The sequence below is a fragment of the Pleurodeles waltl genome, chromosome 8 (assembly GCF_031143425.1).
Source record: "Pleurodeles waltl isolate 20211129_DDA chromosome 8, aPleWal1.hap1.20221129, whole genome shotgun sequence".
Taxonomy (NCBI): Eukaryota; Metazoa; Chordata; class Amphibia; order Caudata; family Salamandridae; genus Pleurodeles; species Pleurodeles waltl.
Genome location: NC_090447.1, coordinates 360,732,137 through 360,745,145, shown reverse-complemented (window position 1 = coordinate 360,745,145; position 13,009 = coordinate 360,732,137). Strand labels below are relative to the sequence as shown.

The window sequence follows — 13,009 nt, the reverse complement described above, 5'->3', positions numbered from 1 at the left end:
GATATTATAGTTAGGTTGATGTTTTACCCATATAAAAACATTGAAATTCAGCAGTTATAGTTATACTGATAGTTACACTTATCTGAAGAAAGTATAACTCATGCCGGAAAGTAACTTTGGGAAACAAGTTATAGTTTCTTAACATAACATAGGGGTGACTGATGCAGGATGGGAGGGAGGAGTTGACACAGACCTGAATAGTCTGTGTCTGGTCCCCACACAAAGGGCTGCCTACCCCACCCCATAGAGAGTCTGGAGTCAGGGCAGGGAAGGAAGGAACTCCGTGTACTTTAAAGGCCTCTCTTTGAAGTCTCCCCCACTTCAGAGGCACAACTAGGTATAAGTACTGGACCTCAGAAAACACCAACTCAGTGCAGTTCTGGACCTGTGGATACTCTGCCAGGAAGAAGGATTGCTGTGCTTCTACAAGAACTGCCAGTTTGCTCAACTGCTACTCAGCTGGACTCCTGCTCTGCTGACCTGCTGCTGCCTGCTACCCTCCTTGCCTTGTACTGAGAAGGACTGGACTTTCTTCTCTCCAACCCAGAACCAAAGTGACTCCAAGGGCTTGCTGGCTTGCCTCCTGTTTTATGAAGCCTCAGGGATACAGAAGACTTCCAACTTACCTGCTGCAGTACCTGGGCTCTGCTACCTGTGAGTATTGTCCTGCCAAGTGATGCCAATCCAGTCCTGGGCCTAGGAAGTGGGTATAAAGTGCTGCTTCAGTCAGAACAGATGCATTATCGCTGCTGCACAGATCAGAACTGGTGCATCACCCCTATTATGTGGATCGGAACCAGTGCATTGGCCCCATTGTGTGGTTTGGAGTTAATGCATAGGCTGCCCAGCGTTGGTTGACCGCTGTGAACCGGCCTTTGGAACCACCACATCTAGGGCCCAACGAATCGCCACTATTGCATGGAGAAAATCAATGCTTCTTTGCATTTGCATGGGAAGGTACAACGCATTGCCTGCACTGTGGGCACCTATACCAAGGCATCACCTCAGCCTGCTCCCTGCATCCTCAACATCAATGCAAACAGGATTAAGGTAGTGTTGTTCAATGGGTCTCACTGGGTCCCTGTAGCCAGCCCACGCTCCATCGAAGTCAGCCTGAACTTTGGACTTTGTCCCAGTCCAGTTCGACCAGATATCCCTGATTGGCACTTATTACTTCCAAGCACTATCCTACACTTTATTCTTTGGAAATTCAAATCTCAAGTTCTACTTATTGGATTTTTGACATTTCGGTCTTCTTTTGTTTCTTATTTAGCTGTATCCTTCTAGCCAGCTGTGGTGTTTTCACTGTTTTACTGTTTGAAGTGTTGCACAAATACTTTTCCTCTTACGTTAAACCTGACTTCTCTGTGCCATGTTACCAGAGGATGAACAAAGGTTAACCTAGGGCGGGTTTGTGACTTAACCTGATTAGGATTGTGGGTCTTGCTTGGACAGGGTGTATACCGCTGGCAAACAGAAACCCAATTTCTAACACCTATGTATTTTTATACGTCTAGGTCTCAGATAATATCTGTGTATTTAGGATTGCAGAACTTTCGAATGTGGGAGACTGGATCCATCCACTCCCTCAGTAACTGTCGGCCTAACTCCTGGCTAGCTCACAGTGCCTCACTCAATCTACCAAACCTACTGGGGTGGAAGGTGATTATGGCAACTTGAACATGACACTCTGACTCCCCATGGAAGTTGTGGAAATATCTTTCCCTTTCGTGGTATTATTCATGTATGCCAAGCCAGGACACAAAGAGATGCGAGATAAGTTTTCAAAATATTTATTGAAACAACAATCTAGCATAAAGAGAGTGAGCTGTGATAATTAGGCAAATAAAACTAAGCAGAATAATCAGAATTAAACACATGGTAAAGAAGATAGACGAGTTAACCATGGTGAATGTGGTTCCGGACATTCTAGAGGTTCTGAAGGTTCTTACCTAACCCTAAACCACGCTGAAACAACAGTGGGTGTACCCTTCTGCCTAGCTCGATCAGAGGGATTAGCCCCTGGCCTATATCTGAAGAGAGTGTCAGTAGTCGGCCTGCAGTGTAGATGGCAATCCTTTCAGAAAGCTTGCAGATTAGCACCAGCAAGCTGCATTCATTCCATGAGGATCAAGGCTTGAATGTCCTGTGCCCCTTCTGGGACCAGTGCACCCTTTATGTAATAAAGCCATACAGTGTTGTGTTGGAAAGCACAGCTCTGATGTAATGCTGTATCAAGATGTTAGAAACTGTCTTCTGAACAGGCAACATAAAAACTAGGATGTCATGTAGAGTGTGCCTAGCCTTAAACAGAAGCAATTCGTTCTACCAATTCTTAGAATACTGTCATGCAAGAAATGTGTGTAAATGTCATTGCTAAAAGCAGCTTAGCTAAAATGAATAAAATATGAAAATGTAAAATGAAGCTAAAAACAGGGGCTACCACCTCGGGTTTAAGACAGTATGTATATATATATATATATATATATATATATATATATATATATATATATATATATATATATATATATAAATCTAAAAACGCTGCAGCGTCTGCCTCACCGTGGCAGACGGAGAGAGGGTCGCAACCCCCAATACTTCAGAAAACAAACATCCACAACGCTCAGGGACTAGAGAATCTGTGCCCCGAGCATGAACAGACGAGTCTTCATCACTTCAGAAAATTGAAATGCAACCATTTATTTAGCGATGTCCCAGCGCGTTTCGGAAAATGAAATTTCCTTGTTCACGGGTAACTAACCCGTCCCTCTAATCTAATTTGAATACACCAGGTGCACAGTACCATATGCAAACAATATCGAAAAAGGACTAACATATAACATCTCCAGATGTAAACCTGAAACATGTCGGCCATTTTAAAGTGACTAGAGCGAATATGAATATATACCTATCGATTTCTATACAAAGAGCAAAACAATGAATTGCAGTTCTGATGATGCTTTTTTCAGTGAAATTGAAGTCATGACTGAAAGATTTCTTCAAAGAGGCAATAAAAAATTTGTGATCGATCAAGCGGTTGCTAGAGTTTCACTAACAAATAGATCTAGTTTATTGATCAAAAAGGGAAACTTAGATTCACAACAGCAACAACCGATTAGATTTATCACCACATATAGCAGTGGTAGCAATGAAAAAAGAAAAATCTTTACTAAATATTGTCCTGTACTGAAAACGGATGAAACCTTTCTAAATATTTTAGGTGAGTTTCCACGCTTCACTTTCAGGAAAAATAAATCTTTAAATGATTCACTTTGTAACTGCTTAATCCCACAATCTAAAATTAAGAATCCTGTCTCTAGTCCCGAGCGTTGTGGATGTTTGTTTTCTGCTATATATATATATATATATATATATATATATATATATATATATATATATATATATTTAACACTTTTGTGATTTTATTATATGTGAATGTGTATATCCATATAGATAAATATGTAATATGTCCAAACTATCTGAATATTTCGTTTTTTCAAACATTAGTAATCATAATTCTTAATCGTGGAATTCTACATTCAGTGAAATAGAAGTTTGATTCTAATTGAACATTTATCCATCAGTGTTTTCCACCATGCTTTCACACACTTATCTATTTCACCAATCGTGGCCATTGCACTGAAGCACTGACCAACTTCTGTTTCTTCCGCCATAGGTATCTACTCCCAAACAACAACAAAGCATCGAAACATAAAACTCCTGTAGTCAAAAAGTCAGTGAACCCCCAGTGGAACCATACATTCATTTACAGCAGTCTGCAGCAGAGCGATTTACTGAATGTCTGCCTAGAACTGACAGTCTGGGATAAAGAGTCTCTCTCCAGCAACATCTTTCTGGGAGGATTGCGCCTTAGCATGGGAACTGGTAAGGAGCTTTTTTGTGATGAATTATGTATTTTATGTAAGCTGTGAGCAAAGATGATATGTACTATGTGAAAATGATTAGCACTATTGGGCCTACATGTACTAAGAGTTGCTTTGGTGGTCGTACATGGTTGCACATTTTTAAAGTGTGCCCATGGGTCTTTTAAATAAGAAGTAAATTAAAGGAATACTTTATTTTACTTCAAGCTGCTTGTTAATTACAGACACCTATGGATTTCACTGTATAGACCACAAAAATCCCCATGTTGTTCCCCTATATAGGGAACAAACTCATAACTGGGAGCTTTTGTATCCAACCTGATACATTCTGGCTCATTGGAGTCGGATTTTTTCAGGTCCTATTTGCCCAAACACTAGGCAATTCACAATGAAGGACTGAGTGTCGCGCTTGGTGCACTTGAAATAACCAGACATCCCCCATTTTTTGCATAACAGGGACATTTCAACCGAGTTGGAGGTTAAACCTCTTAAGTATGCTGAAGATGTTATCCTGCATTTTCACCAATCTGAGAGCTAGAACAGATATGACCCATTACTACTAATGAAGGACTCAAAGAGGTAGCGCAAGTAACACATGTACCTTTAAAAGGGAACATTCCTCCCCTTCCAATAGTTCATGGCCAGTAAAAGTCATGCCATGTTATAGCTAGACATGGTTTTACTCATCCACAGAATCCAACTTACTGAATAGAAGAGTTTCCTAAGGTGCCATTCAGAGTCCTTTGAGACAATGTTCTCATTTCAAAGTGGGACCTAATGGAATCCACACCATACCAATGCTACTGCATGGCCCTGGAGTTGCATGCCTCAACTGTTGGGCCGGAGCTTACAGCCCAGGCAATTAAAACAAGAGGACATGTAATCAGGGAAAATAGATTAGTCGTGTATATGAAAATGCCGGTTTCAGCTTACAGAACTATAAGTCAAGTGCACTAAGAATTGAGTCCGCAAAAGTGTTTGCACATTGTGCACCGACATATCGAATCCATTCTGTTTTCACAAACAGACCTATGTATGTGAAGGTTGTTCGCAAAACCCAATTCGTAGTGGGTCACAATTCAACTTACTTCATGAATATTAATGAGGTAAGTTGTAAATTGCGACCCACTATAAATTGCAGCCATCACAGGGATGGTGGCCTGCTGACGACAGCAAACCACCATGTTTGTGATTGCTTTTACATATAGGAAAATGAGTGTCAACACTTAAAACATTTTTTGTTAACATTTGCAATAGGGAATGGGCCCCTCAAGGACCTCTTCCCGGTTGCAAATGGATTACCACTATATGTTTGTAGTCAGTAAAGTATTAATAACCAAATTTGGGTCGCAAAACATTAATACATCCCAATCTGATTCAGTATTTGTAATGGAAACCCTCAACCTGCGCCTTCTAAATACCGAATCTGTATTTGGGCAGAAACTCAAAATGTGATTCTGTAACATATTACTAAATCGCAATTTGGGTGCTATTGTAGTGTGGGAATTTATTGAAATAATTATTAAGTAAGATTTTTTCTTATATTAATTATTTACAAAAATGATAATTTTAATTGTTTAATTGTTTTTTATACATAGATTTAATTTTATGTTAATAGTGTTATAACATTATGAAATTAATATATGTATTAAATAAGAAGTGTTTGAAGTGAAGTACTTTTCCTACTGTTGCACAGAATGAAATGGGAATAGTACATTTACCCCTCCTAAGTCCAACACTTTCCCTACTGTTGCAGAGTCTGGGGTGGGAATAGATACTTTATTCCTCCTGCGTCCAACGCTTTCCCTGCTGTTGCACAGACTAGAGTGGGAATAGTAAATTCTACCCCCCTGAGTCTAACACTTTCCTTACTGTTAAGTGGGAATATCATATGTATTATTCCTAGAAATGTATAGTTGTGTTTATATTGCTTAAAATTATATTATAGTATGTTTCTGTGTAGTTTAAATTAATTTTTATTTAGTAATGTTTGTAATACATAATATATTTCCAGTAAAATGTTTTTTCTATTATTTACTTTTCTGTGTAATTAAGTTGATATGCTTTTTTTTTTTTAAAAAAAGTCAGTTTATTTGCTGTGGTTTTTAATTTATTGTGTTTATGTATATATATCTACTTGTTATATTATAAAATTAAAAAAGTACATAATATTAATAAAAATCAGTATTTTAATAATAGTTTTACAATATACTTGTGTAAATAAACATACCCATATACATATATATGTGTGTGTATTTGTTTAAATATGTATATGTATATTTATATTGTTTAAATATATGTAAGTTGCATTATATGACTGTTACTGTTAATATTTTTAATGTTTACTATTTTTAACTATATATGTTTTTTAAAATGAAGTGTTTGTCTATATCTTTCGATATTGGTGTGAAACAAAATTCATTTTTCGATATTTCTGTAGTTTCACTTATAAATAGAGGAAAACAATATTTTTGTGCTCAATATTTTGACACACTTTTTCTGTATCACGATATTTAGGGTTTTATGTACTTTTGGGTTGACTAAGAGTTTTGCGGATGGAAAAACCTGTCCGCAAACTCCCGACGGGGTAGTCAACCTCCCCGCCGGCCTCATTACGACTTTCCCACTGGGAAACCAAGGTTTCCGCCAGCCAGCCCAGTGGGAAAGGGCGGCAGCATTGTCGTCGGCTCATAATAGGGCTGGCGGCAATACTGCCACACACAGGGGGCACCAGCACCCTCAAACTGTGCACTATCTGTACAGCAGACAGTGCGTATTTTGAGGGTGCATGGCAGGGGGTCCCTGCACAGACCATGCCATGGGCGCGTGCAGTGCAGGGACCCCCTGTGCCCCACTGCACTTATTCTCTGACAGCTTTTTCATGGCGGTTGAACCGCCATGAAAAGGCCGGCAGAGAACAAGGTTGTAATCAGCAGGGCGGCGCTAACTTCAGTGCCGCCCTGGCTGATTACAACCTACACTGCCATCAGGACAGTGGGAGGCTGGCGGGTCTCATCCACAGTCAATTTAGAAGCAGTGACGCCTCCACCATGTTTTGGAAGATAGGCCAACAAACGTATATTTAATCTCAAAGAGAGAACACTTACAGACTCATCTTATGGCACCACTGCTAACATCTCAGAAAAGTTGAAGTTCTTACAATGTGATACCATAGAGGAGATAGAACATTGAAATTATATCGACATTTTTACACACAAAGAAAATATAGGAAAAAACACAGTAAAACACCAGTCAGCCCAGTTGCAAACAAAAACACAATACTGGCCATATTAATTGAAAAAAGAGAAAAAGATTTAGGGGCATATTTATACTCCGTTTGCGCCGAATTCGCGTCGTTTTTTTCGACGCAAATTCGACGCAAAACTAACTCCATATTTATACTTTGGCGTTAGACGCGTCTAGCGCCAAATTCATGGAGTTAGCGTAATTTTTTTCCGTGAACACCTTCCTTGCGTTAATGATATGCAAGGTAGGCGTTCCCGTCTTAAAAAATTACTCCGATGCTTATGCGTCGTATTTATACTCCTGGGCAAAAATGACGCCCAGGAGTGGGCGGGTCTAAAAAAACCCGCATTAGCGCCGGATTTTAACGCCTGGGTCAGGGCAGGCGTTAAGGGACCTGTGGGCTCAGAATGAGCCCAGAGGAGCCCTCCCCTGCCCTGCCCCCAGGGACACCCCCTGCCACCCTTACCCACCCCAGGAGGACACCCAAGGATGGAGGGACCCACCCCAGGGACATTAAGGTAAGTTCAGGGAATTTAAAAAAAAAAAAAAAAAATTGTGGCATAGGGGGGCCTGATTTGTGCCCCCCTACATGCAACTATGCCCAATGGCCATGACCAGGGGACATAAGTCCCCTGGGCATGGCCATTGGGCAAGGGGGCATGACTCCTGTCTTTGCTAAGACAGGAGTCATTTCAATGGGGGTTGGGCGTCGTAAAAAAAATGGCGCAAAACGGGTTGAGGCGATTTTTTTGCCTCAGCCTGACTTGCACCATTTTAGGACGCCCATACTCCATTTTCCCCCTACGCCGGCGCTGCCTGGTGTACCTCGTTTTTTTCCACGCACACCAGGCAGCGCCGGCGGCTAACGCCGGCTAACGTCATTGAATAAATACGGCGCCCGCATGGCGCTTCAGAATGGCGTTAGCCGGCACTAATTTTTTTGACGCAAAACTGCGTTAGCGCAGTTTTGCGTCAAAAAGTATAAATATGGCCCTTAGGCTCCTATTTAGATCTTGGCAGAAAAGCAACTCCTTTCCAGCGGTTAAGGAGTTCACTCCCTACCAAGACTGTGATCCACCTGGCAGATTTAAATGTGGATGGACCATAGTTTAACAACAGCAGAGACCACTACATCTCCACCACGACCAAACCAATCTGATGGCCCAACAAAGTAAGGGCCATCAGAGGTTTGGCTATATATCCGCCCACCTAATTTAGATGGGCAGACATTTAGCTAGTTTATAATGCCTGTCACTGCCAAGAAAAACCTGGTGGTAAAGGGCACAGAAAAGTGCCTAATGCCTCTCTCATTATGGTGAGGAAACTTTGGGATTTTCTTTTCTAAATTAAAAATCACTCTGTAAATTTCCCATCATGTTTATGGAACCATACAGCAAAATTATAATGCATTGACAGGAACCACTGTGACAGTGGGTACTGCAAATGCTAGAAATGCCTGCTGGACCTGAGGATATCTTTAAAGTTGCCTGTGGGCAACTCCATCAGGTCGATGGAGTAACTTACTTAATTGCCTTGGGAGAGGATGGGCCAAATGCCAGTAAACAAATCAGACCATTAACTTTAAGAGATCTGTGTGATGCCTCAGATGTTTTGGTTGTCATTGCATTACTTTTGAAAAAGCACGACTTAATATAATATGCCACTTTTCATTCGCATGCACTCAAATTGTCAATGTTTTTTCCTTTGCTAGGTGTGAGTAATGGAAGCCCAGTGGATTGGATGGATTCACAAGGAGAAGAGAGGCTCCTCTGGGAAAAGATGTATGACAATCCTGGTAAAACCTTTGAAGGCACCTTAATGCTGAGATCTAGCATGGGAAAACGCAGTCCCTGACAACTTAGTACTGCCAGGAAGAGCGAAGACTAGCACCTGCAATCTGCAGACTCCTATTCTAACTCTTGTGCATCGGGCAACTTTTCGTTGGCAAATTTAAATTAGTGAAAGCACAGTCTCTTTAGCTCTATTTGATCCTAAAGATCTTGATGTGCCTGGTACACCATTGTTTGAGGCTCGACTGTTTCACAGTAAACACAGCCTTTTTCGAACTGTGGGATTTTTCTAGACACTTCTCTTGACCTTACTTTGAAAAATGGAAATGATAGACATCGAAATGTCGAGATGCACTCCATAAAACTGAAAGTCAAAGAAAATACCCTTTAAAAAAGCACAGTAGCCAATACGACATGAAGAACAGCCTCTTCTGGGCAATCAGCAAGACTCATGCAGATATGCCAATGCACATTCCAGCTCCTTACTGGTGGCTTATTCTTTTTATACATCTTTAATGTGTGTTATCATTTGCTAGGATACATTGCAGAAGCAGCATACTCAATTGCAGAAACGTCAGCCAATTAGAGAAGGCAACTGAACATATCTACTGATCCCACATTCTGCGTCAGAAGAAACTGATTTCCGTTTGTCCTACAGTACCATCAGTCAATGTTGTATTTTCTCATTAAAATACAGAGTACAATAGTGCTCTAAGCCTAACTGTTTTTCTGTTGTAAATTTTAAAACTATTCTTAAAATAATAAGCATTTTTGAGTCAAGTGTCCAGTCGATTCCACTTGTGCGTTTTTATATTACGTAATGCAGTGCAATGCCTGTCAACTTTATTTTGTAGCTGCCTACATTCTGCAGTAATACCACAAAGGGTGGGGGAAGGTTTACTAGAAACTGTAACACAGCACAGTGCAGTAACCAAAGTACACGCTCTGCATTGCGTGAGAGGGAGAGATCAGGAATGTGCCATATGCACTGGATGAGAGAGAGAGATCAGGAATGTGCCATATTTACTAAGATATTCAGGCCCATATTTATACTTTTTGACGCAAACCAGTGCCGGCGCTGGTTTGCGGCAAAAATATTACCGCCGGCTAACGCCATTCTTACGCACCATGTGGGCGCCTTATTTAAGGAATGACGTTAGCGGACTGGTCTAAGTAAAAAAAAAGGACTCAAACCAGGCAGCACCGGCGTAGCGGAAAATGGGGGTTGTGCGTCAAAAAATGGTGCAAGTCAGGTCTGAGGCAAAAATCATGCCTCAAACCGGACTTGTGCCATTTTTTGACACACAACCCCCTTTGAAATGACTCCTGTCTTAGCAAAGACAGGAGTCATGCCCCCTTGCCCAATGACCATACCCAGGGGACTTCTGTCCCCTGGGCATGGTCATTGGGCACAGTGGCATGTGGGGGGGCCAAATTTGGCCCCCTATGCCACTTTAAAAAATAAATAAAAATACTTACCTCAACTTACCTGTACTGACCTGGGATGTGTCGCCCCATCCATGGGTGTCCTCCAGGGGTGTCAGGGGGTGTCCTTGGGGCCACGGAGGGGCACCTCTGGACTCCTTCCAAGCCCACACGTCCCTTAATGCCTGCCCTGACCCAGGCATTAAAAAATAGCGCACATCAGGCTGTGCGCCGTTTTTTAAGGCCCACCCCCTCCTGTGCGTCAAAATGACGCTGAAGTATAAATAAGGCACACAGTCCTTAAAGTAATTTTTTGGGCGGTAAACGCCTACCTTGCATATCATTAACGCAAGGCAGTTTCCCGCCTCCAAAAATGATGCACACAGTGGAATTTTGACGTCCGCGGGTTCGGGCTTCAGAGTTTATATATGGGGCAAGGTTTGCGCCAAATGTGCGTCAAAAGTTTTGAAGCACATTCGGCGCAAACAGAGTATAAATATGCCCCTAACTGTCCTGCTCTCTCCCTAGCACTGGTGCACAACCAGGCTGACTGGTGCCACACACACACACGCTTTTCCTCCATAGTGCAAAGATGTCTGTCTCATTTCTAGCCTAGGTTTTGTACTGGAAGGGTACCCTTCCAATATAATATACAATTTCTGGTAAATCTTTAAAAATGTTCCCACTTTGGGTGTGTGCAGCACACATGAAGTCGGATAAATTTGGGGAAATAAAACCATTTCTCCAAGATACCACCAATGTCAAGGAGGTGTTATTTTATGGCACAAAAACATGTCTACTATTAGTACTTGGGGAACTACATCAAAAAATATGGGTGGTTGAGTGGGAATTCACATGTATCACCTAAGGAACGCCCCTCTGACACAAAGTAATACAAAGCACCGCAAAGTGCTGTTTTGCTTTACTTTCAGGCAACTTCTCACATGAAACAGAATTTTTGTGCTAGAAAGTAAATCTCCAAGAATCATTTTTGCCATTTTGCTTCACTTTTGTGATGCAAACCCTGATTAAAATATTAGGACAACCGCCCTTTAGTATACTGAAATAAAACCCTAAAAACAATGACTATATGATGACAGTGAAACCACATAATCCTCTGGTATTTGATAGCACACGTGCTTTGCTCTATAAATGACAAATATAATTGATTTAAAGGTGCCATATTGACACTTTAAAAAGTTAGTTGTAAATGTGCGCAAACATTTTGGACAGTTGCTCCAGGTTCAAATAGACAAAGCAAGAGTGAAGAGAATATGTTCCATCCTGCAACTGAAAATATAACACATACTTATACATGTTACATATGTTATATTTGTGCAACATTTATCAACGTTTTGTGTCACGTTTGCAAGGTGGCTTGCTGCGTTGTGTGAGATATTGATTACAGGCACAGGTTTTAAAAAGCATGCAGTGGATAAAAACCCTAAGGTCCATATTTATCAAAGAGCTGAGTCGTTCTTTCACTGCACAACGGGGTGCAAGAGTGATGCAACTCTTACGGCAGATTTATCCAGCTTAATAAATGTGGTGTAATGCAACACAGTGGAAACCACTGCGTTGCTTTACTCTGCACTGAAAACGCATCCCATGTGCGGAGCATGAGTGTCTCCACACATCCACCCATGGATTTTGGCGCAGTCCCAGATTTACCATTACTGGTAGACCTGGGAAATGCTTCAAAATCTTATACCTTCCCAGGTGAGGTATAATGAGGAGAAACATCTTTATTTCTCCTCATTACTTCCTCTTTCTATGTGTGTGCTTCTACAGAAAATACAATGCAGCTAATCTGAGGATTCATAACAGCAACTAAGCTTCGGGCATGCTGAAGAAAGATGACAGCTTACTCACTGGCACCCCAGCTCGATAGAGTTCTAAAAACCATATCTCTATTAAATGAGCTACACTGGCTACCAGTTTTATCCTGTGTCGTCGTCAAGATCAGCTACATCATATACAACGTTATAATGAACAATCCTGCCTTGGAGAAAGGAATAACATTTGGGAGATCTTTGCAGCACAAAAAGCCAATATATTACCAGGTGAATTTCAACAGCAAAGAAGACCTAAGGATGTGCCTTTACAACCTCTTTCTTAAGATTTCCAGAGACTCTGCAACCTTTCAAGAATGAAGATGTCTACTTACTCTGGTCTGAGAGTGGCTATTATTCACCTGACAATACCTCAATTTTTATAGTTACAACCAAAGATAACTCCGTACCTTCCCCCTCCCCTAGTGCTCAATGTGTAAAAGAATAAGCGCTGGTGCCCAAGATTTCTCTCAGAAGCTCATGGGCGGCACTATCAAATGTTGGGGTGCAGGTACCAAGGTTGTGTAGTCTGGATTCCACCTCAAGACCCTTTCATCCACATTAGATTCTCCCTTCTCCTTTAACTCACTCGTGCAGGTTATTTTTCATCCCAGCTTTCTTTCTTAGTTTCTGTTGAGGACAGATAAGTGCTGGTCCCCTACAGTAAGTGCCAGCAGTCCCCACCTACAACCATCGACTAATGTTAAGCACGGCCCAAACCTCTCCCTCTTTTCAATCGTGATTTTCTCCCTGCTCCCTTGTAAAGCCCTCTTTTGTTTCCCAAATAGGTGTGTTCTCTATAACTGTAAGTACCAATACGTAATATATCCTC

The 13,009-nt window shown here is 41.3% G+C and overlaps 1 protein-coding gene across 1 annotated transcript in view; it reads left to right on the top strand.

Annotated features, from left to right (window-relative positions):
- Positions 1-9,641, top strand: part of SYTL5 (synaptotagmin like 5) — a 640,980-nt gene extending 631,339 nt beyond the window's left edge. Inside the window, exons 17-18 of the mRNA XM_069204241.1 lie at positions 3,677-3,885; positions 8,842-9,641. Coding sequence (XP_069060342.1) covers positions 3,677-3,885; positions 8,842-8,984 — 352 coding nt within the window. The 3' untranslated portion in view covers positions 8,985-9,641. The remainder of the gene's footprint in view (positions 1-3,676; positions 3,886-8,841) is intronic.
- The last annotated feature ends 3,368 nt before the right edge of the window (positions 9,642-13,009 follow it).